The following is a 25,240-nucleotide window of genomic DNA, read 5'->3' as shown; positions in this document are numbered from 1 at the left end:
TGCTCCGTGCATACAGCCCTTTCTCTGCTGCATGGAATTCTGGGAGTGCAGGTCTACCATCATTCTCTTTCTCTCCGTTCCCTGTCTCTCACAGATATCTATCTATCCTTGATTGCTGTATGTACCCATTTCATGTGAGCATGTGTATTTCATCCTCACTGCAACTTTTCCACGGTCTTTAAATTGTGTGCTTATGTGTTTTATTGCCGCTACCATTTTCCCCACAGTCCTTTATAAATTTATAAAGGTCGGCACAACAACAGGAGCTGAAGAGCTCATACTGTGCTGTACATTTATGTTATAATTAGGCATGATTAATTTTGTTTAAATTGAATACAAAGTTTATACCTTTTTAATCTTTTGTTTCCTTCACGTTCCTGCCCTCATGCAAAAACATCATCAACGTGTCACTACTTTGTCCCTGGATAGTCCATGTCATTTTCACACTGGGCTAATCGGCACACAGGCATCAGATGGCCCCGGGGATGATACACCCTACCTACACAGTCCATCTCCGGGGTGATTTGACACCTGCATGCCGATTTGCGAGCTCTCACACTGGCCCTTTAAGCAGTATATTGGCCGTTAATTACTAGGATAAGGTGCCAATGTAAAAGGGGATTATGATCACAGGATGTGGATGTCACCAGCAATGCCAATATTCATTGACAATCTCTAATTGTGCCTGAATTCAGAAAACAGTTTGGAATCAACCATACTTGGAGACTAGCATCTTGATTCAATTCCTTTATTGTGGTATAATAGTACAGATGATGTAATATCACATGAAATTAAATGCCTTCTGCCTGCCACAAGCCAGACAGTGTTGCCATTGGTGTCACCCAGTGTCCCTTACAGCAAGAGAGAAAGAGAAGCAAAAGAGAGTTCCTTCAGAGTCATTGAGTGTCCATGGATTCGCCTCCAGCGTTCTCAAATCCTGGTTCTGATATGTGTATCCCGTAGCCCACGCATGTCCCTGAGTGTGTGGGTCCCTCAGCTGCTGAACCCCTCACTGGTCTGCTGCAGTGGTCACTGTACATTAGGGTCCTTCAGCTGTTGACTCCTTGCTGGTTCGCCGCCACAATTACCTTCCCTGTTGGATAGTCTCCTCTGCTTCCCATTTCTGGTGCCCTGCACAGGTTCACTGCTCCTCCAGAATTTGCAAACCCTTGTGGCCACTGTCGAGCACAGGTGTTGTCATCTTGGGTACAGATCTCCACGGTTGCAGTATTTTACTTGCAAACACTGCTGGCTCCTCTAACAGGCTGTTTAAAGCCATCAGTATTAGGCCCGGGCAGTTGAACCTTTCAGAATAGCACTGTGTCTCTGCTCTCCCAGGACCGCACCAGTGGCAGCACTGCCAATACAGCAGCTCCAGCAGCGCTGCCATTAGTCCCGCCAAAAAAGGACATTGATTAATCAAATAGGTCTTTTTGACAATCTAGTAATTTCGAGCTTATTTTTTTCCTTAATTCCACATGTAATAAACTAGCACGTTTTAAATTGTTTGAATTCCATCATCTGCCTTTGTGGGATCAAACATATTTTTCCTGGCTTTTGGGGCACGAGTATTTAATCTCCAGCTCCTGGACTTGATAAATTTTCACACTGGTGGAATGAGCCATTTGTCTTATAAATCTCTGGGACTTGGATTTGGGAGCAGGTGAGAATACTAAGTTGAAGACCTCTTCCCCCCCTCCCCCCCGCCACCCAACTCTGAGGATCTTACAAGTAGTAGGTTTTGATAGCCTCAATCCCCTTCCTACTTTGATAATTTAACCCAATGTGGTCTCGATGCAATTGCTAAAAGTTAAAAGAGTAATAATCGGATGTGATTTCCTGAGGTTTGGACAAAATTATAAGGGAGGCAAAAGGGGCTCAATCCTGTGCTACTTAGTTAAGGCATCTCCTTGCTGATATTGCTATTTTACCCCAAGAATAAATTTCCTGGCTTGATGACAATAAAGACAAAAAAGTTTGATATAGAATTTTCAGAAGACTAATGTAAATGTATTATGGGTGTGCAAAGAATTGAAGTTGGAAACTGAAAGGTAAAATATTTTCATGAATTTCATAATTGCCCTACAACTCATTATTTACAGCATGAAATCAAGGAAGGGTTGGTTTCCAGATCCCACCGAAACAAAAGAAGGAAATGATTTAATAATAGTTCAAAATAGGAAGGGGAGCAATTTTGAGTGCAATGAAATAATAAGGTTCTTCAGTGAAGTTACTGAAATGCAGAATTGGCTGGCAACTCTCATTTGGGAGATGAGAGTTTGCAATGTATGATGTGAGAAATTCTGAACAAAGTGTAACAAACTGGGCAATTCCCAAGATTCTCCTCTTTCCCAGGAAGGAAGCTGTTGGCAGTGATAATTATGGAGTAAACATACTACTTTTCTGAATGCTAGTTTAAAAATCTCATTCAATGAGTTCAACCCCCCCCAAGACCTGGAGAACAGGAGGTAGTTATGATGATGAATCACAGGGGAAGGGGTATCCTGTAGTGAGGAATTCAATGAAAAAACAAATTAGACACAGGCTATAGAACTTAAAGAAATATGAAGATGATGTCAATGAATTATGAAGTATGAGAGCAGGAACATAAAAAGCAGAGACTGGGTAAAATGAAGAAAAACAAAAGGGGACATATAACTGAAAGAATGCAGGTAAACAGAGATGGCATATGAAAAATGCAACAGAAAAGATGCCGTGTAAAAAGGGGACACATAACTGAAATAATGCAGGTAAACAGAGATGGCATATGAAAAATGCAACAGGAAAGATGCCGTGTAAAAAGGGGACACATAACTGAAAGAATGCAGGTAAACAGAGATGGCATATGAAAAATGCAACAGGAAAGATGCCGTGTAAAAAGGGGACATATAACTGAAAGAATGCAGGTAAACAGAGATGGCATATGAAAAATGCAACAGGAAAGATGCCGTGTAAAATGGGGACACATAACTGAAAGAATGCAGGTAAACAGAGATGGCATATGAAAAATGCAACAGGAAAGATGCCATGTAAAAAGGAAAATAGGGCATTTAAATTAAAATGCCAGTTTTTAAACATATATTTTATTTGATAGTTGAGTATTGTAATACAGAAAAAAATCCAATAGTCATGCATGAGCTCATTGTGGAACTCAGATGTAAAACCACAAGAGCAAAGCTCAAGTAATTTGTAATGACTGCCTGAATCCCAAATTGAAAATACAATCTTATAATGATGCCCAGGTGTTTTATAATAATTATTAAATTAAACAGGGACTTCTCTGGCATTAGCAGGATCATGGCAGGACCAGAAAGAATCCTGCATAGTTGATAAGTGGTGATTACTGCACTGACAATTAACCAATGCAATCACCACAATAAACCAATTGGCACTAAACCAATTAATCATTCAGCAAATATTTATATATATATTATTAATTAATATATATAACCTCTATTTATGAATTTGGACACAGTTCATGATGCTGTCGTTTTCAGATATATTGGGTAGTAAATTAAATAAAAAATGTAATAATTTTGGGTATTTAGAGATACATCAATCAAAATTGGGTGGCACATTTGGCGTAGCGGTTAGCGCAACACCTTTACAGCGCCAGCGATTGGGTCCGGGGTTCAAATCTTGCGCTGTCTGTAAGGAGTTTGTACATTCTCCCCGCATCTGCGTGGGTTTTCCCCGAGGGGTCCGGTTTCTTCCCATCGATTAAAATTGGGTGGCACAGACTCGTGGGCTGAAATGGCCAGTTACCATGCCGTTTGTCTATTTTAAAAAAAATAGAATTCAAACATTTTTTTTAAAAATTCAGGATCTAGAATGCGAGCATAAATTGGAAAGCATAAATTATAACTTTTCAATTGACACAAAGATCAGTTATTCTCTTGATACATTCTGAGCAGTTTTCAGTGGGAGAAAACAGTTTACTACCTAATGATCTAAAAGAAAGTAAATGAAAAAGACCACCTCTAATTGACTGTACTTTAAATAGAGCCTGACATTTCATGAAAAATGCCTTAAGATTCATTTGCTGCCTTAGATTGCAGTGAGGAGGATTTTTAGTATTGCATTCCCAGGGGTGGTGGGGGGTGGGGAATAGTTACTTCCCACAGGCTGTGAGATTGATGAACGATATCCTGTAATCAAGAAAACTGTAATAAATATATACAATTATTTTACCTTGGACTATCTCCACATTCATTTAACTAGTGGAGGTTGTTGGTGGCAGATCAAGAGAAGTGGATTTGTTCCTGAGTGGTTTGTTTAATACATTCTATTTTAAAGTCCAATTCTTTTCCAGATGAATAAACATCATATTTTGCCTTTAACATCGGCATTCAAATTGCAAGCTCATTGGTTACACATTATTTATCACTAACACTTTTCCTATAAGGGATTAATATTTCAACATCTAGATGGAGAAATGCTGAACAAATTTGATTTGAGAGGACTTCTGAGATAATAGGAATGGATCACATCTTGATTTAGTTGGCTTGACTTCTTTACGTCCTAAGATACTGGCAATAAATGCTGTTCTTTCCAAATTTTGTAATCAGCTTCATGTGATATCTGTAAAATTGACCATTATTTCAAGCTCAAGTTCATTGTCATCTGACTGTACCTATACGACCATGTGAAACACACACACACAATACACAACAGATAATCACATAAAATATATTACACAAGATAAATATATTTAAATATTTTGGAATAATTTACTTGGTTACAGGATAATAATTCATCAATCTCACAACATGTTGAAGTAGCTATTTCCTAACCTGGTCGTCCTGATTTTGATATTGATTTCTCATACATCTTGACTTTCAAGTTTTGGTCAGTAGGTTAGAAGCACAATGTAATAAATGAGGATATGAATGTTTGTCTAGTTCTATCTCCATCTATGCCAGTATGCATTTTATGAAATGCAATTATTCGATATAAAATTTACTTTAACATGGCTAAGAGCTTTGGCTATTCATTAACATTCCAATTAATCATGTGGTTTTTCTGTCTGCATTCTATTTGCTGATCAAAGGCACCTTACTTCTGCTTTCTTCTTTCTCTATTGGTGAATGAATCATTATTTTAATTCTTGTTACATTTATTACCGTGTCTTCAGGTTGTACATTGATTAACAAATCCACCACAACAGCAAACAAAACTCTACATCTTAATCTTGCATTGTTGATAACCTTACAAGTGAGAGAATGTTTCAAGTCTCATTTATAGCTGGCTCTCCAGACATGAGTAGATACTATCTAGAGTAATTGAATGTGCTCCCCTTCAAGGTGACTACCCAATCAGATCAAATGCTGGTGGAATTCATTTACTTGCCCAGCTACATTGACTTTTGAATGATATAATTCCCAGGAGCTTTGTGTCTGAGTTTATACTGTCCAGGAATGGAGCTGCTGCATCAGTTTCAGGCAAGCACTGCAGGATGAAAGTTTCAATCATGCACTTTCACATATAGATCAGTTTATAAATATTCCTCAGTCTTACAGGTAATATAAATATAATCCAAAAAGAGATCAAATTGTCAGATAGCATTCAAAAGTTCTACAGGTACTCTCTGACTTACGATCATAAATGGGATTGAACGATAGGTCGTATCTCGAAATGGATGCGTCGGAATTCTACCTGTAGATTTGACTATAACAACTTAAACCTTCCCAAATTCATCGATCAACCTTGGAGAATATTTACACATTCGAGTCCAAACTTACATTGTTAGTCAGCGTCCCGGCATCTGTAAGCTGGGCGTGGCCATCTTGATTCCTGTGTGAGTCTTCGGTTGGCACATGCTCGGTGGGTTTGTGTGTTGGAGTTTGGTTGACGCATGCACGAGAGTTCATCATCCTGACAATATTGAATTTGTGCCCTTAACTCTCACGCATGCGCCAACCAAACTTCAATACACGAACCCACCATGCATGCACCAACCGAAGACTCACGCATGTTCACAGAAATCAAGATGGCTGCGCCCAGCCTAAGGACCCCAGGACACTGACTAACAAGGTAAGTACGTACATTTTGGCTCTTACATGCCCTATATCCCTGTTATAGTCTGTCAAATATACACAAATTTTATATTTTTTTAAAAATTCAGTCATATGTGCGGATGGACACAAGTCACAAAGATCGCAAGTTGGGGATAACCTGTATAAATAAAATGAAAATGCAATAGAAACCTTAACTTCTGCAGGAACACCACTGAAAGCTTCCTAGCAAATGCATCACAGCTCCAAATAGGAGCAACTCCACCCAACATTGAGGCAGCTCAGAATCTGGCAAATTACCCTTCCTCCATGAACTCCATATATTCAGCATAAAACACACACTCTGTAATACAGTGAATATTTATCCTTTTATATTTACTTTTTCTGTCTCATGGTAATTTAACATATACTAGCATTGATGGTGTATTGTGCGTCCCTGTGTGGTTGCAGCAAGAAATATTTGGTGCATCTGTACAATGTACTTAAGTATATAACATTAGAGTCTCATACTCAGACACTCTAATTTTTCACTTGCTCCACCTCTTTGTATAGTTGTAAACATGTTAGAACTAACTTGCTAGATGGCTCACGGAAGAACCATTCTCACTGTACCAGGTAATAATGTGATAATAAACAAACTTTGAATGGTCAAAAAAATTGGCAGATCAAAAACAGTAAGTTGGCAACAACAAAAAAAACCAAGGCTCAATAAAATCAATCTGGCTATGTTATGATGCAAAACTTGCACGAGGTAGTAGACATGCACATGATCTTTGCTGTTCCTAATACAGTGAGGCCCTTTATGCAAGTACTTCCCAGTCTATCATTGGGCAATAGCTAATCGGGATACTAGCAGTCTCTCCAGAATCAACTCTGGGGTTTTGGAAGGTGTATAACTATATTTGCATGGTCCAATAGAATTACCCATAACAATGGATCTATTCAAATAGGTATCCTGGCCAAGACACCAATTGGAATGTATAATATCATTATACAGCAAAACCCCTGGAATCCGGCAGCTATGGGGATTGGTAGATAGAAGATGGGTGAATTTTCCAGTTGCTTAAGCTTTTGTGTTGTGTGGACTATGACAAGGCAAGCCAATTTTTAACCCATACTTTTTTTAGTTTTTTTTTTGCTGATTGCTTGATTTCTAGATAACAGGGTTTTTTTCTGAACTTGGACAAGGGAGCTGAAGTAGAAGGTTTTTCAATACTGATCACTATCCAGGAACTTCCACTGTAAAATACTATACAGAAGGAAAAAATTGATGTTGACTGCAATGATCTTCAACATCAGTCAACTGATAGTCTATGCAAGAATTGGGTAATGAATAAAACACTCAGGTGAAGCTGGTGTCAGCAGAAATGGATCTGAGCAAGTCTCAGATGTATCACAAGAGCAAGGTGACCTGCCCATGAAAGTGACAAAGAACAAAACATAAGCAACTATTTTACAAAGCTTAATTTCATGTATAGGAATATAAACATGCCATTAATTTAACCTCTCAACATACCTTTACATAAGATTTTTCAGTGTCCATCAGTTCATGGATAACTTTCCGAAGTCTCTCTGCATCAGAGAGATGCCGTGCCAATGGCTTTAGAGGCTGATCAAGACCTTCCTTCTGACCAGCCATACCAGAAGGCTGCAGTTCATGCAAGTTTCGAAAGAATGAGCTAACGTGCTCTGCACTCTAGAAGGAGAAATAAAAAGATCGCATTGATATCGCACTCAATGTATTGTCATGAAATTTATGCTTTGATGTCCTTCACAAAATAATAAATGTTTGAATTATTAAAATGGAGGAATAATGTAGAGCAGAACTTCTCATCCAGTGGTTCATGGATGATCATATTACTGATAATACACTGGTAATGTTTAAAGGAGGGTTGTAAATTTGATAAAAAATAAAATTTCTCAAAGTATGTTCCCACTAAAACAAAATTCCCTTCAGTGGTCTGTGAAGGGCTCAAGCAGTCAGCACCCACCATCCCCTGCCAAACTGATGATCCATGGGTTTATTAATAAATGGTCTGCAGTGAGTGAAGCAATACTTAATGAGGTCTGTGTGTGGAAAATGATCAAGAACCATTAATGAAGAGAATTATTGCTAAGTTAGGGGATGGTGAGCAGAGTCAAACAAGCCCAAAAATTTCCTTGTTTATTGTCAAAAGCCCCAGTTTAAATGAAGGTGTGGGACTGGGTCAGTGAACTGTTTGATCGTTATCCTTTCTGCTGTGGAACAGCCCACCAAAACAAGCACATACTGAATTACTAGAAAGCACCTGAGATGCAAATATAGAGGAATCAATATTTTCAGATCAGGATAAGGGAATAGAAAAAGCAAAAAAAATGTTCTCGACTTTGAACCAGCTGAGGGGTTAAGTGAATCAGTGAAAATCAATGCCCCACAAATAAGCTTTTCAGTAGTATAAATATTTTACACTTTTCCTTATTTATCCAATACCTGTTACTTTACAAAGTTTTAACACAAAAATGTATAAATACAAAGGTTAAATAGATTAAAATAGGTAGCTATAAATATTCTCATTAATCACTGTAACTTTTTTTTTACACACAAATGAAGCACACTATTCTTTTTGATTTTTAATCCCTTAAACCTTTTGCATTCACTGTACAAAATACCTGGGTAAAAATTGGACCCCAGCCTCTAAATATCCACATTAGTTTGTCACTGCCCTGCTTCACTTCAAAGACAAAGACAATCAACTGTAGAGCCGGCTTTGTGTAGGGAAGCTCACTGAGGCACACCACGCCCTGTTTAATCATGCCCAAGGGGCCAGGTCTTTTGCATAACAAAAAGGGACATTCCTCAGAAAGGTGATTACTGTTTAAATGTAATGAGAAAAATTGTTAATCTCATCGAAAGTGAGAAGACTTTGCTCAATATTCTAATAGGAATATAAAGCAAATGTTCTAATTATTTTGCAAAGGCTCTTCACTGATAAGAAACTTAAAATATCCCAACATTTAGGTGGATTTTGTAATTCAACAAATGTTGAACTTCAGAGCTTTCAAAGAATTCTACAGTAGGAAATTGGCTTATCCTGAATTTTAGTCATGGAAATTATTGTGTTTTTTGCACCATTAGTAGCACTTCTCCTCTCAAATAACACTAAAGAACTATCTAATTTTTCAAAAATTCCTGCTGAGTCAATAAAACTAATTATGACCAGGTTGTATACATAGGAGTGTTTTTGGCCCTGTAGGATTTCATATACAATGAAGAAACGTTTATGAAATTCATACCTCCAGCGATATGTTTCTAAAGGGTTCAAGGTTTCTTTGTCACATAATAATTCATAAAAATGTAATATACATGATTTGCTCTGCTGTAGAGTCACCATGAGCATTGCCTGGTGCCCCCAACAGTAAGAAAAAAAGCAAAAATAAGAGTCCCTTCAGAGTCACTGAGTGTCCTTGGATTTGACTCCAACGCTCCTGTAGCCTCCTGTTCAAACCATTGGCAACCCGAGCTCCCGGTCCAAACCTCTGATACGATCAGGATGCCTTCAGCTCCCGAGGCCCTTTGGAAATTCTTTCTTGCCCTAACACTCTCTCTGACCCAGTTCTGATACCTGACCTGTGCCAGGCTGCGGACTGATGGAGACTGGGTCTAAACTGGCTGAAGGGGTATGAGGTATCAGAACCGGGATGAGATGGGGTGCTGAATGCACTGAAGGGTCCCCGATTGTGTCGGAGGTTCAAATCTGGAGCTCGGGTTGCCAATGGTTTGGACTGGACTCTGTGTGGCTGCAGAGGCACTGGAGTTGAATCTACGGACACCCGGTGACTCTGGGGGGGACTCTCTTTTGCTTCTTTTTCTCTGACCGTAAGAGGCAATTTCTGCCAAAGGCAAATCTGTCTGCCTCTCAGCAGGCAAAAGTAATTTTGCATAATAAGACAGTTTTATTACATAACAATAAATTGAATCTCGATTCCCATTAGCAATCTCCACCAGCTCACAGCCCATGTGGGTCATTCGACTGCAAGTCGACAACAGCCTGCAGTCTGCGTGGCAAATCCATAGACTCTCTGTGCCTCTGAAGGCGATCTTATTTTTTGCTTCAGCCACTGAGCCCCTCACTCGTTCACTGCTGTGGTTACCTGTAGGGCCATCTCCCCGTGCTTCTCCTTCTCATGGGTGTGTTTACTGGTCTGCCACTCTCCAGGAGTCCGCAACCCTCATAGTTCACTGCACAGCATAGGCACTGCCCATCTTGGGCGAGGGCCTCTGTGGTCACAGGATTTTAAACTAAAACACTTTTTGAGCTCCTTTAACTGGCTATTTAAAGCCTGTACAGAGCCAACAGCAACATGAGTGAGCAGTAGGTTCCTGCGAGCAGTGCTGTGTCTCTGCTCCCCACATTCCCAGGTCCACACCAGCAGCTCAGCAGTGCCACTTTTTTTTTCTTTCTTGAGTACTTCTCTACTCCTAGGCCTCCCCTATCATTAGTTCCCTTCATTGGTCACATTTCCTTTTTTTTCTTTTTATCCAAACCCAAATGTCTCTCCACATCCATGATTCTCCACCCTCATTACCCCTGGCCTTCAGCCTCATGGGAACACGTTGAGCTTGATCTCTTGCTGTTTCTGCTTTAAATGCTTCCCACTGTGCAGATATAGACTTGCCTGCAAATAGGTGCCTCCAATCTGCCCTTGCCGGGTCCTTCCCCCCATTTAAGATTATAATTACTGGTCAATCCTATCCTTTGCCATGATTACTGTACAATGTTATGCTCATGATCTACAGAATGTTCCCCTCTCCTTCCCCACCCGGTGAAGCTCCTGACGCCCCGGCTACCCACCACGTGGAGCTCCCGATGCCCCGGCCGCCCGCCACTTGGAGCTCCCGATGCCCCAAATGACACAGGTACTTACCACGGTTAAAGGAAGTATGTGTGCAATTGTGGACCCCATAAATTTTACCATAAAAATTGGTACCCCAAATTCCACTATTACACAAGTATATACGGTAATCAATTTCTCCATCTCATGTTGACTGTTGGGTCTGTAATACCTCCTTGAAAAGTGATGGCACCCTTTTTGTTTCAAACGTCTACCCATGTAGCCTTGTTTGAGGATCCTCCCAGGAGATCCTTCCTAAATAGTGAAGGAATTAAATCTGTGACTAACAGTGTGGACCCTCCTCCCTTTTTATCCAATGCCCCACACTCTTTCACCTGAAAATTTCATACGCTGGGGTATTGAATTGCCAGTCCTCCCTATCCTTCAAACATGTTTCAGTGATGGCAACAACATTACAGTATAAACCAACAAGTTATTTAATGTTTTGAGTTCATCCTCTTGATTGTATCTATATTAATGCAAGGTGTATAACCAATTTAGTTTTGAAATCTTTTAATGTGCACTAGCTCACTAGTTCTGCCTACTGGACATACTATCTTGGTACTTGTACCTCTCCACCTGAACAGCTACTCAGAGCTTCCTTTCCCTGCCAACTGTTTAAACCTTCCCCACTGGCAAACGTTCTCAACCTGGTTAAGGTGCAAGCTGCCCTTCTTACAGCTTCTCACTTTCATAGAAATGGTCGCAGTGATTCAGGAACCTAAAGCCATTCCTCCGTACAGCATTCCTTCAGCCAATTCTTCAGTTGGCCTATCTTTCTATTCACTATTTTGTTGCACCAGATGAAATTCAGAGGTTCCTGCTGTAGCAGCTACCTAGCTCCCGAAACTTGCGCATCAGGACCTCTTCTCCTTATCGTGTCATTGGTACCAATGTGTACTATTCCCTCTGACTGGTCACCCTCACCTTTCACAATGTCCTATAGTCACGGAGACATCCTTCACTCTAATACTATGGAGGAACTCAGTAGTTGGACACAACCATGACAGAATACATGGTATTGTTCCTCCAGTTTGTGTGTGACTCACTTTGCCCTATGTATACTTAACTTCAATTCTCTTTGTAGGTTTCTTTCGGCCACAGGTGACTTTTTAAAAATTGGCCAAATTCCAAACACAATCCAGTAGATAGGAAGTGCACAATCACTACATCAAGTGAGGACAGAATACAAATTGATTCTGATATTCACCCTCTAAACTTCAAGCTGAATACGATCCAAGAAACATTGTTTAGTTGCTCAAGTTAAATCCTATCCTTCATAGAGGATCAGAATTGTGAAGGAGAAAAATTTAGAATTCCTCCCAAGTGCAGAGTCCTTAGGCCTGTCCACCTTATTAAATTAGTTTCTTCTCTGTTGAATTCCCACCTCTTCTGTCTATACCCAGCACAAATCTAATACCCTTTCTAGTCATTGCTGAGCCAGTTTTCAACAGGCGATATTAACAATTCATTACCTTTTCATCCCTGTTTCTGAATTTTTAGAAATAAACAATAATTTAATGAGAAAACTGAAAGGTAATTAGTTCCTTTAAATCACAGATAGTTCAAAGAAAATATTGCACAAAGATACATATCTTTGTAGCTTATTAACAGGTAAAAGGATGCAGTTTTATACTGGAACCCATTTAATTAAATCCATTAGGTTTAAATTAATTAAGATTAGTCTAGCATCATACTGTCAGAAGACAATTGAGACAAATAAACAAGACTGGCTGCCAGATTCTTTGCTGTACTTGACCTGTATTACTTCAGTAATAACATTTTTTTAATTGGTATTGGGAGATTCATACACTCAACTTTCTGCTTTGCCACAAAAGCTTTAATTAGAAACCCCAGTTGATGCAAGAAAATGCTCTGAATATCTTTTCAGGGTGTGAATGTAAAGATGAGAAGTACTGCAGCAATCGGTGTTGGGCCCACAACTGTTCACGATGTACAGAAATTATTGGAAGGACAGAGTGTAGTGTATCTAAGTTGCCTGATAACACTAAATTGAGTAGAAAAGCAAGTTGTGTAGAGAATACAAAGAGTCTGCAGAGAGATATAGAGAGGTTAAGTGAGTGGGCAAGGATCTAGCAAATGTGGAAAGAAAAATGGAAGATTGGAACATTACTAAATAGCAAGTGGTTGCAGCATTATGCCATGCAAAAGAACTTGGGAGTGCTTGTGTATGAATTACTAAAGGTTGTTTTGCAGGTGCAGCAGGCTATCAAGGAGGCAAATGGAATGTTGATCTTCATTGCTAGAGGGATTGAATTAAAGTGCAAGGAGGTTATGCTGCAACTGTACAAGGTACTGGTGAGGCCACATCTGGATAGGGGATTTCATGGTGGTTAGGGGGACAGATAAGAAGTTCTGTGGAAGAGAACAAGAATCATGGAAGGTACATTTCCTCCCTGGTGCCAAGGTCTGAGTTATCTCAGCTTGTTCATGCCATTCTCAGGAGGGAGGGTGAGCAATCAGATGCCATGGTCCATGTAGGGATCAATGATGTGGTTAGGAAGAGTGAGGAGGTCCAGCTAGGAGAATTCAGGGAGTTAGGCGCTAGATTGAAGGACAGGACCTCCAGGGTTATCTCAAGATTTCTACCTATGCCACATGCTAGTGAGGTTAGAAATATGAGGATAATGGAGCTTAATATGTGGCTAGAGATGGTGGAGGATGGAGGGTTTCAGGATCAGCTCTCTACCCCTTCCCTCTCTATTCACCTTGCTATCCCTCCTCCCCTGCTTGCGGTTGTGCCCACCCTCCCTTCTCAACCTATTACCTCCTGCCTTTGGGACCTTGCACCAAAAAGTCATAACTTTTTGCTCTGAGTTTCTCCACCATTGTGTTTTGACTTCAATCACAGTGTCTAAAGACGTTTATGTTTTACTTCAGGATCATTCAGCTCTCTTCCAGGGAAGATGGGACCTGTTCTGACAGGACAGTTTGCATCTGAACTGGAGGGAGTCTTGTACCCTTGCGGGGAAGTTTGCCAAAGCTGGGGGTTAAACTAGATTTACAGGGGAATGGGAACCAGTGTGCCAGTGTAGATAGGGGAGTGGAGGGTTAAAAAGATGAAGATTGCATGTAACATCAGAAGTCAAAGGGTTCCATGCAATGGAAATTTTCTCAGGGGCATTTATTTCATTGCAAGAACTATTGTAGGAAGAGTAGATGAGCTTACAGCATGGATTGCCTTGTGGAATTATGACATTGCACCCATTAGTGAACCTTGTTTGCAGGAGGAGCAGGACTGACAGGTGAATGTTCCGGGCTTCCATTGTTTTAGATGCAATAGAACAGGGGGGAGGAATGGCATTGCTCGTCAGGGAAATTATCACAGCTGTGCTCAGACAGAAGAGACAAGAGGGCTCGCCTACTGCAGCTATATAGGTGACTCTGAGAACTGGGAAATGCATAACCACATTCATGGGGTTGTCGTATAGACCACTCAATAATCAGCGAAAATTAGTGGAGCAAATCTGCAGAGAGATAGCAGACAGCTGCAGAAAACAACGTTGTGGTGGTAGGAAATTTTAAGTTCCACATATTGACTGGAACTCTCATAGTGAAAAAGAGCTGGATGGCTTGGAATTTGTCAAATGTGTTCAGGAAAGTTTTCTAAATCAATATATAGAGGAAGCAACTAGAGAGAGTGCAATACTGGATCTCCTATTAGGGAATGAGGCAGGACAGGTGACAGTATGTGTAGGGGTATATTTTGGGTCCACTGATCATAATACCATTACTCTCAAGTCAATTATGGTGAAGAAAAAACTTGAGAGGAAAATCAGGAAGGCTAAAAGATGACATGAGGTTGCTTTGGCAAACAATGTGAAGGAAAATCTTAAGGGTTTCTACAGGTACAGTATATTAAGAGCAAAAAGATAGTCAAGGACAAAATTGATCCCCTTGAAGATCAGAGTGTTTGGTTATGCATGGGTGAGATCTTAAATAATTTTTTGCATCAGTATTCATTTAGGAAAAAGGCACGGAGTCTGAGGAATTAAGGAAAACAAGCAGCGAGGTCATGGAACCGATACCAATTAGCAAAGCCATAACAGCCATCAAACTGTATAACATAATTGATTTTAGGCTTTCATTCACTTTATTGTTCAATTCCAGAGATGTATACTGCATCTTAACAATGAAAATCAATAGCATTGCATCAATAAAGTCAAAGTAATTGTAGTTATAGAAATAGTGAATAGATATAATTATTTTTCCATAAAACGTCTAAAGGCACAGATGGAAAAGCCATGTGCAAAATTATAGGGCACTTTGGAATGAAACATCAACCTTAGCTGCACTGAATAAATGGTGCACACAATATTGATTATCTACTGAAGGGTTCATCTACCACCAATTAGAGAGTTAAATTTGAAAGTATCAAGGGACTACAGCTTCTGGAAAAAAAAATTGAAGTTTAGCCTGAATCCTGTTCATAGGAAGATGGCAGTACTGACGGAGCCTCTGTAGTATCAGTGCTGCCGCTGGTGCAAGGGAGCAGAGATGCAGCACTCCTACAGGGTCCAGCCATCCAGTTAACTGCTGTCGGCCCCACACGGGCTTCAAACAGCTCACTGAGGGAGCCCACTGTGGTTTTATTTGAGATCCTGCAACCTCGGGGTCTACGGCCAAGATGGCAGCGCCAATTAATCGACAACAGCCATGAGGGGTTACAGATTCTGGGGAATCGGAGGTCTGGAGCAGAGCACCAGAAAACAGGAAGACCAACCCCAATCTGAGAAGAAGTGGCAGAGACGACCCACGGGACTGTGACCACTGGGGTGGACCAGTGAGGGGGCTCTGCAGCAACCTGCTGGCGACTCTATGCAAGGAACCCATGGAAGCTGCAGACTGGCTCAAACTGGTTGGAGGGGTACCAGGTACTGGAACTGGGATGCAAGGAGGGGCTGAGAGCGCAAAAGGGTCCCCGACTGTGTCGAAGGGTCAGATCTGGAGCTCGGGTCGCCAATGATTAGGACTGGACGCTGGGTGGCTGTGGAAGGGCTGAAGGCGAATCTACAGACACTCTCTTCTCTTCGCTTCTCTTTGTCTGACTGTAAAAAATGTAAGAGGTGCCTAGGCAATTTATGCCAATGGCAAATCTGTCTGCCTTGCAGCAGGCAAAAGAGAATTTCATGTAATAGGACACTGTTTTAATACTATGACAATAAATTGAAATTGAACCTTGATCTTGAATACACATATTCAGTAAAAAGCTATACATCTGTAAAATGTAGAATGTAAACATACAATTTGCTGAGTACTTCAATATTTCTACAGAGCCAAGAATTGTTTAAGTTAAGAAAAAAAATGATATGGTGTACATGAGTGCACAAAGGTGAAATAATTTTTATACACTCCCACCTACACGCAATTCTTTATTTATCTATTTTAGAGATCAGTCAGTTGTCTTTAGAAGATGGGTGGGGTGGGTCAGAATTTTGGGATAAGTTGCTTAAAAGATAAAAGATCAGAGGTGAGATAGCCAATATTCATCAAGGGCAGATCTTGTCCATCCAATCTGAATGAACTTTTTTTTAAATGGAGATACAAATTGTCTGATTAGGGCAGTGCAATTACATGGACTTCAGCAAAGATTTCAACGAGTTCTCACATGGGACACTAGTCCTAAAGGTTAGGGCACATCGATTCAGAGCAATTTGGCAAATTGAATCCAAAACTGGATCGACTTCATGTAGATATTCAGAATCCTTTATCCAAAGGTGAAATATGTCAAATACTAGAGGACGTATTTAAATGTGAGAAGAGGAAGTTTAAAGGAGATGTGCAGTTCCTTTTTAAAAAATTTACACAGAGAATGGTAGGTGCCTGTTACAGGCTATTAGGTGATACATACCAGACAACAGCGAAAAAAATGAGCCTGGACGGTGTTATATTTAAAATTATATTTTTAATTATTAATCAACAATGATATAACACATACTCTAACTTAATTGATGTAAATTAACCCCCAACTATGCATGGAACACCCCAAGCCACTACAGCTCGAGGCCCAATTCTCGAAAGATAATTCAAAGTACAGTTTCAGAAATTCAGTGATGGTAACACTTGGGTTTGAAATTGATGCAACAAGCAGGCTTGAGATGGATGAGGCACAAAGGCCTTAGGTGGATGTGAGACACAGGCTTTAAAATGGGTGAGACATGCAGGCCTTAGATGAAATTAGCAGTTCATGAAGTGGTTGGAAGAGATTGAGGGTGGCAGAATGTTGATTAACTCACAAAACCCTTGTTGAGGTGCTTCAATTAAGTGTCCTTTTTAGATAAGTGTCAAATTTAAACAGCTCTCTTCTTTGGCATAGAGAACACAAAGCAAGTAATACTTAAAAATCAAGTAGAACACTTTTCGTGGTCAGTCAAACTCAAGTGATTCTCACTCTGGTCACCATCCAAGCACAGTATTTCTTCTGTAAGTAGAACCCTTTTCGTGGGTCAGTCGGACAAAAGTGGTCTCATCTTTCCTCTATAGGGACAGGAAGAAATCTGACAGTTTGTCTATAACCACACAATGAGGCCAAGTGGGTTTCTCATTCCCACAAAAGAGGTCTCTACTCTTGTGCTGCCTTCCTAAAATGACTTCCTGAGCAAACAATGCACTATCTTTTCAATAAGATGGTCACAGTCTCTGATTCAGAGCTTTTTCCCTTCACTCTGTAAATGTATCAAAGTTAGGAACATGCTGTCCTCAAGGACTACTACTAGTTCACAGTCACTTTCCAAAACCTGGAAGGTTTGTTAAATCTGTTCCCTTAAAGGAACAGTCCCACACAAGTCAAATGAACTGAAAAAATGAGAGAGAGTCACAAGGTAGTACTGGATATAAATATGATAGCAGCAATGTAAGAGGCTTTTATGAAATTCATGAAATGGAGAGCTAAGGATTATGTGCAGGCCAAAGAGATTTAGTTTAAATTTGGCATTGTGCTTGGCACAGACGTAAAGGCCTGTTCCTGTGCTGCTCTGTTCTATGTTGGGATGGCTGAGGGCTGGTTTTATGATTCGACGTCCGTGATTAGTGATGTTCCACAGAGATCACTGCCAGGTCTCTTGCTGTTTGTAATGTGTGCAAATGATTTTGATAAGGTTGGAAGAGGCATGATCAGCTTGTATGCAGCTGACATTAAGATTGGTGGAGTTGTTGATGGTGTGGAGGTTAACATTAGGCTACGCATGTTATGAAACTGGCTGATGGAGGTTCATGCTGTTCAAAATGAGAATATGAATTTTGGGGGTTCTAATGAGACAAAGACCTGCACTACGAATAGCAAGGACCAGGGAAATATTCAGGGACAGGGGGACCTTGACATACAATTCCAAAGATTCTTGAAGGTTGCAGTGCAGATAGATAATGCATTAAGAAAATACATGGATACTGGCCTTAATTAGTTGTGGAATTAAATACTACAGCAAGGAGGTTATACGCCAACTTATGAACATTGGTTAGACAACTGCCAGAGTACTGCATGGGAGGGCATTGGAGAGGGTGTCGAGGACGTTGGCTAGAATAGAGCATTTCAGTTATGAGGAGACTCTGCAAATACGAGGTCTATTTTCCGTGAATTAGAGGAAATTAAAAGGTCATTAGTGAGTTATATAAAATTAGGAGAATAGATATGATAGATTAAAGGAAATTTTTTCCTACATATCAGAGATGAATAAGCCTAGAGGATATTGGTTTGGGCAAGGGGCAAGAGATTTAGAGGGAATCACAGGGGGACCTTTTTCCACACAGAATGGTTTCTACCTGGAATCTTCTGCCAGAGAGTGTGGTGGAAGCAGATTCGCTAGCAGCATTTCAGTAGTGTCTTATCAAACACTTCTATTACCTAGCCATAGAAGGCTAGAAGATGGGATCAATATGTGGGCATCAATGCAGTGGACCAAATGGCTCATTTCCAAACTGAATGATTGTGCCTCCTACGTCTATTACTCGGCCTGTTGTCAGGGGAACTAAATCGATACAAGGGTTCAAGTGACATTTTTCAGATGGTTTCACTGATTTATTCTTCAAACTGTGGCCTAGAAATTCATAGATTTAATGCAAACTTTTCATGCACTGGAAAAGCAGCTTTTAAAACTGATTTGATCTAAGAACATTGGATAAATGCAATTGGGTGCTTTGTGTGTCCATACTTGTTTCCATAAATTCGTGACCAGTCTGCAACCCACAAGGTGCACATGCAAACCGACCCCTAGTCGAATGTAATAATGTCCGAGAATATTTTATGCATTCTAATTCCACCAATGGATTAGAAAAGAGGACACAACTACCATGGAGAGATTTCTATCCCAATATTTCATACACAAGCATGGAAAAAGAATGCAGATGCTAGAATCTTCAACATATTGTGTACGATTGTGAAACCTCAGAGAAACTTAGACATACGGACTGGACTTATGAACCAGAAGAGCAGATTGGTTAGTTACTGAGCAGTTTTAACTTACTGAAAGAAGGAATGCCAGTGTATCGTGGAACAGATTGCTGGAGATGCATGGGAGGTGATCGGAAACAGTAAACGAGAAGGTAGAGTGCATCAAGTGGACTGAGTTAACCCATTCAGACCCACACTCCTGATTCAGACCCAAACTCACAAATGTAAGATCGTTAGAGAGAAAATGGATCACCTAAGGCCACATCTAAACTAAAAAGAACTGCAAAGCTGCTGTGCTCTGGTGGTCATAAAACATGGCTCCAGTAATCCATTGCAGACTCAGCGACCCAGTTTGATAGCCTTCTCTCCTTTGGAATGGGCAGATGCTGCAGCTTCTGGCAAGACTCAAGAAGGGTGACTGAGCATTTACATCAGAAAAAATGGATGCACAAACATCTCTGTTGGAAAGTCTTCTGCTCAGAAGAGATAGAGCACTGTTGGTGAAATGTAGACCCTTCTATCTGCCCAGGAAATTATCAGGCATGCTGATTGCTGTAGTTTACATTATGACTTTGCCAAATTAGGGTGAATTAAAGTACCATGTGAAGCCCATATATCCCACCTTGATGGTTCCCTGATTGTAGCTTGCGACTTCTAGCACACATACTTGAAAATTATATTACCACAGTTTCAACAGCATGTCCACTTTGCCACCACAGGAGAGAACATCTTAGATCGGCTATACACCAACGTCCTTCATGTGTACAAGGCCGCTCTTGCTCCACCTCGGCTACTCAGATCACATATCAGTCCTGTTAACCCCGCACACAGACCGCAGGCAAAATGAGCAAAACCATTTTAGATCAGGACATGGTGGGGAGGAGGGGGTGAGTGGGGACCACAGCAGTTTCAGGGAGATGGCTACCTACAAGGGTTATGTAAGCATCAAGGGGTACACTAGCTCAGTGACGGGCTACACTAGCAAGTGCATCGAGGATGTCTCTGAGATCAAATTCTACCCAACCAGGTCTAACCAGAAACCATAGTTCGATGCAGAGGTCTGGGCACTTCTCAGAGTATGTGATGCTGCCTTCAGGAAAGGAAACAAAATGGCATGAAGATCAGCCAGGGCTGAACTCTCCCATGCAACCTAGAAGGTAAAGCGGAGGATTCATAATCAGCTGCGCGACACCAGTGACACGAAGCGCATGTGGCAAGTGATCAAAAGCATGACAGACCACAAGACAAATTTTCAATTCAAAGACAATTGGACAGACTGAACACCTTTGGTGTCAGCCTGCTTGGCGAAAATAAAGATCCATCTCACCCTGATGCATAGTGGCAGTGAGAAAAATCCAATCCAAGGTGAACCCACACAAGGCAGTGGGACCAGACCAAATACCTGGTTGGGTACTGAAGGACTGTGCAGACCACCTGACAGAGGTCTTTATAAAGATCTTCAACATGGCACTGCAGCAGTCCATCGTCCCCTTGGGTTTCAAGACACCCACCATTATACCAAAGATGGTGACAATAACAGACCTCAATGACTACCACCCAGTGGCACTGTTCTCCACCATTATGAAATGTTTCATGCATCTAGTGATGGAATGCATCAAACAGCACCTCACAGGGACATTGGACCTATTTCAATTCGCCTACAGACAGAAATGTTCCACTGATGATGTTATAGCCTTGACCCTCCACTCCATCCTTGCTTTCTGGAAAATCCAGGCTGTTGTTCATTGACTTTAGCTTAGCGTTTAATTCAATCAAACCCAGGAGGCTCATGGGGAAGCTGTCCTCACTGGAACTCAACACCCCTCTCTGTAACTGAATTCTGGACTTCCTAATGGAAAGACCAGTCTGTTCAGGTTGGGAGCAGAACACTGTGCACTGGTGCTTCTCAGGCCTATGTACTCTGACCACTCTTCTTCACACTACTGACCCTCGACTAATGCCAGATCCAGCTCCAACATTGTGATCAAGTTTGCAAATGACAACATTACTTGCCTCATCAGCAACAACCATGAGTCACACTACAAAGATATGGAAAATCTCGCGAAATGGTGCAAGAATAACAACCTGAGTGTCAACGTGGACAAAATGAAAGAGATGATTGTGGACTTCAGGAGGGCCAGGTATGACCACTCTCATCTACTCGTTAATAGCTCGGCAGTGGAAGGTGGCTCCTTGGAAGTGATCTACCCTGAACACAAAACATCTCTTCATTTGTAAGGAAACCACAACATCAACTGCATTTCCTGAGAAGACTGAAGTGGGCAAGGCTACCACCCACCATTCTGTCGATTTCCCACTAGAGCTCTATCAAGAGCAATCTGGCTGGGTGCATCTCAGTGTGGTATAGTTGATATAGAACAACAGATAGGAGGTCAATCCACAGAACCATAAGAGTGACAGAGAGGATCACTGAGGCCTCCATACCCACAACCCCCCACCCCACCACCTCTGGTCTATCAATGGGATTTACCAGGATTGTTGTCTAAAGAGAGCTTGTAAAATCAATGAAGATCCCTAATACCCCACACACAGCACATCTTCCAGCTACTCCTGTTGGGAAAGAGATACAGGAGTATCAGAGCCAAAACCACCAGGCTGATAAAACAGCTTCTTCTCATGGGCAATGAGACTGAACAACTGATAAACTGCTCATACAACACCTCTGAGTCTCAACTACTTATTTAATAATAAAATTAATTAAATTTAATATTTGTATATATGCTATGTATTGTGCATATACATCATTTACCCATATGCATGATTGCTTTGAGTTGCACTGAGGACTGGAGAACACTGCTTCATCAAGTTGCACTTGTACAATTGGATGATAAGTAAACTTGAAAAGTTGCAAAGCCACATTTTGGGTCATGGCCCTGCATCAGGAATGATAGGGAATGGGAAATATTGCCGGTATATAGGGAGTGAGACAGAGGTTGGTAGGGGAAAGGTAGAATGAGATGGGGAGGGGGTTGATGAGCAGGTGGAACCAGAAAGAGGAAAGGCAATAGATGTAAAGGTTAAATCCTGTGTTTTTAAATTGTAGTTAATTTTATGACTATCGCTTTAAATAAGAATTGCTTGTAGTGTTACCATAGTTACTATGACATCATGTCATAATATCTGTGCAGACTCGGAGTTTGCTTTCATTCTTCGGAGAATCAAAACAGAGATGTAAGCTCTCGAGATACTTCTAATTCATCTCTTATCATCTCAATTAATCTTATTATCATTTTATTTCATTATGTCTTTAAATATAGCCAAATGCTTTGTTTATTCATCAATATGAAAATCTTAATGTGAAGTTATGCAAAATGTTTATCCATTTATATCAACCAATTAAAGCTACATAAAGCTGCATCTACAAAGTTTGGTTTATTGGATTGATAAGATTGTAATTCAAAATATCGTCCTCGCGTTTCTTTGAAGGTGACAAGTTTTGAAATTGGGAATAACATAGAACATGGGAAGTTTTATCTATAATAGGAAAGGTGAACAAATAGAGAATATTAGGATACTCAGTGATGTGCGTTCTTTACCTGAAATTGAATAGAAATCATTGTTTATACCATTGAATTGTAAGCTACCCGAGTACATGAAATGTGCATCCAATCTGTGCTTTGCCTTTCCATAACATGGAGATGGCTAAGGACAATTGGGTCCAAGTGAGTCCAAGTGAGAGAGGGAAGGAGAGTTGAAATAACAAGCATCCAGGAGACCAATGTGACCATTGCAGAAAAAATACTGTTGCCTCATCTATGCTCGACTTCTTTAACGTAGAGGAGGTCACATTATGAGTACTGAATGCAGCAGAGCAGTTTGAAAGGGGTGCAGATGGATCTCTTCCTCACCTGGAAGGGGTGCTTAGGTCTCTGGATGGCAATGAATGAGGAAGTAATTTCTGATTCCAGTGGCAAGTCTATCCCCTCAGATGGAGAGATCCAGATCCAAAAAAGGAAGAGAATTATCAGAGATTGTTTAAGTCAATTTGAAGGGAGGGTGGAAGATGGTGGCAAAGGTGATAAAATTGACAAGTTCTGCAGGACTGTGAAGAAGTAGAACCAATGTTCATGACAGGGAAGAAAGATTTGTACCAGAATATTTTGGAACCTGTGGGAATTAGTAGGTTAATAGAAGACGTCTGTGCACAGTTTATTTCCAGAGACGGAGGCAGAAAGATTGAGAAAGGGGAGAAAGGGATTTGGAACAAGGACCATTTGATGCAGTCAACAAAAAGATGGGCGTAACAGGTGCATATGACTATCCTTTGGTCTGCAGTCAGTGGGAAGAATTGAAAAATAAACTGATGTTGTTGAGGTCTAGCAGTATCAGTTTTCACCCAGAAGTTACTCAGGTCCATAGTCAAAGTTTCTTCAATTACATCTGTCAGATGGAATCAATGCATACTGAATACATTCAATTTCCTCTCCTCTGTAACAATGGGATGAGTGGCCACTTTTACTATCCTGTCACTCTACTTGACATCAGCTTATTCCAATATCATGAATGATTGAAGCTTAGAATTTTCTGGGTGTTTTTTTTTTAAACTGTTTTGTCCCCAAATAGACAGGATATCTATACATTATCCATAAGTATATTTTAATTTTACACAACTTTAAAAGAAGCCAGATATAAAACTGTGCAACAGTAGAAGTGTGCATCGATAAAACAATTTAATTTTTTAATTAAAAATAGCAATTGGGAGTGCCCAGAGAAACCACAGCAAATAATTTACAGATGAAACCTTCAACCCATCATTCACACTATCTAGCTTTAAAGTGACAAAGAAAGCTCTCCTCTTATGCAGTTAACATCATTTATTTTGCAATCCTAGATTCCTTCATTATTTCTTAATTGTCAAAGAATTCATCCTCAATAGTTGAGAGCAACGGAGTCAAGAGGCTCCTTCCTTTTATAAATCACATCCATATCAAATTTCCCAGTAAAGTCGCTTCACAATCTTATAAAATCTTCAACAGATTAGACATGGCACACCAAATGAAAAGATTTTGCTATTTCTCAAAAGTAGCAGTTCCATCATCAGACAAGGAACAGAATTTAATGATACATGTCCAGATTTCATTGTTTTTTTTTACTTCCAAGCCATTATCTGTTATTGAAGAAATAAAATAAAATAATCCCTATGAACCATGATGAACTGCCATAGCTCACTTTTGACATTTGCAGTACACTCTTGGAAAATCCTCCCCCCACCCACTCAAAACAAAAAGCTGCAATAGGATTAAGACTCACCATATAAAACATCCCGGGGAATGAAGAGTAAGATGCTGCTGTCTGCTTCCTTGTTCTATCAGCCAGACTAAGTCTCCTAACTCTAAATCTCTTCTTTATAGATGCAGGCATAGATTTAATGATCCAGAGACAACCTGAGCATAGCCACACACACACAGCACAAGGAACACCAAGGAAAGTTCCACCTTGGCACATCCCCATAGAACTTTAGAATCAGAATTTATTGTCATGAACAAGTCATGAAATTCGGTATTTTTGTAGCAGAATCATAGTGTGAACATTCGTATTAAAACCAACTTACAACATTATAGAAAAAAAAATAAAAGTGCACAAAAGTAAGGCACTGACTTTGGTTCATTGATTAACCAGGAATCTGATGGCAGTGTGCTGTTGAGTGCTCATCTTTTGATTCCTGTACTTTTCCTATGGTAGCAGAGTTAAGAGGGCATGGCCTTGGTGGTGGGGGTCTTTGAGGATAAAGGCTGCTTTTTTAAGACACCATTTCATGTAGATGTCTTCAATGGAGTGAAGTCTGGTGCCTGTGATGTCGCAAGCTGAGTTAACAACCCTCTGGAGTTTATTCTTGTCCTGAGAGTTGGCACCTCCATACCAGGCAGTGATGCAACCAACCAGAATGTGTTCCACGAGAAGTTTACGAGAATCTCCAGTGATTTAC

At 40.4% G+C, this 25,240-nt stretch overlaps 1 protein-coding gene across 5 annotated transcripts in view; it reads right to left on the bottom strand.

Moving 5' to 3' along the window:
- LOC138760682 (rho guanine nucleotide exchange factor TIAM2) overlaps positions 1-25,240 on the bottom strand; it is a 314,168-nt gene that overhangs the window by 26,615 nt on the left and 262,313 nt on the right. For all 5 annotated transcript variants that reach the window (XM_069931610.1, XM_069931609.1, XM_069931611.1 and 2 more), the window contains one exon: positions 7,531-7,710. In XM_069931610.1, the coding sequence (XP_069787711.1) occupies positions 7,531-7,710 (180 nt within the window). The remainder of the gene's footprint in view (positions 1-7,530; positions 7,711-25,240) is intronic.

This window comes from Narcine bancroftii, chromosome 4 (genome assembly GCF_036971445.1).
Source record: "Narcine bancroftii isolate sNarBan1 chromosome 4, sNarBan1.hap1, whole genome shotgun sequence".
Taxonomy (NCBI): domain Eukaryota; kingdom Metazoa; phylum Chordata; class Chondrichthyes; order Torpediniformes; family Narcinidae; genus Narcine; species Narcine bancroftii.
The sequence above is the reverse complement of the archived record's forward strand: the minus strand, read 5'-3'. Positions and strand labels throughout refer to the sequence as shown.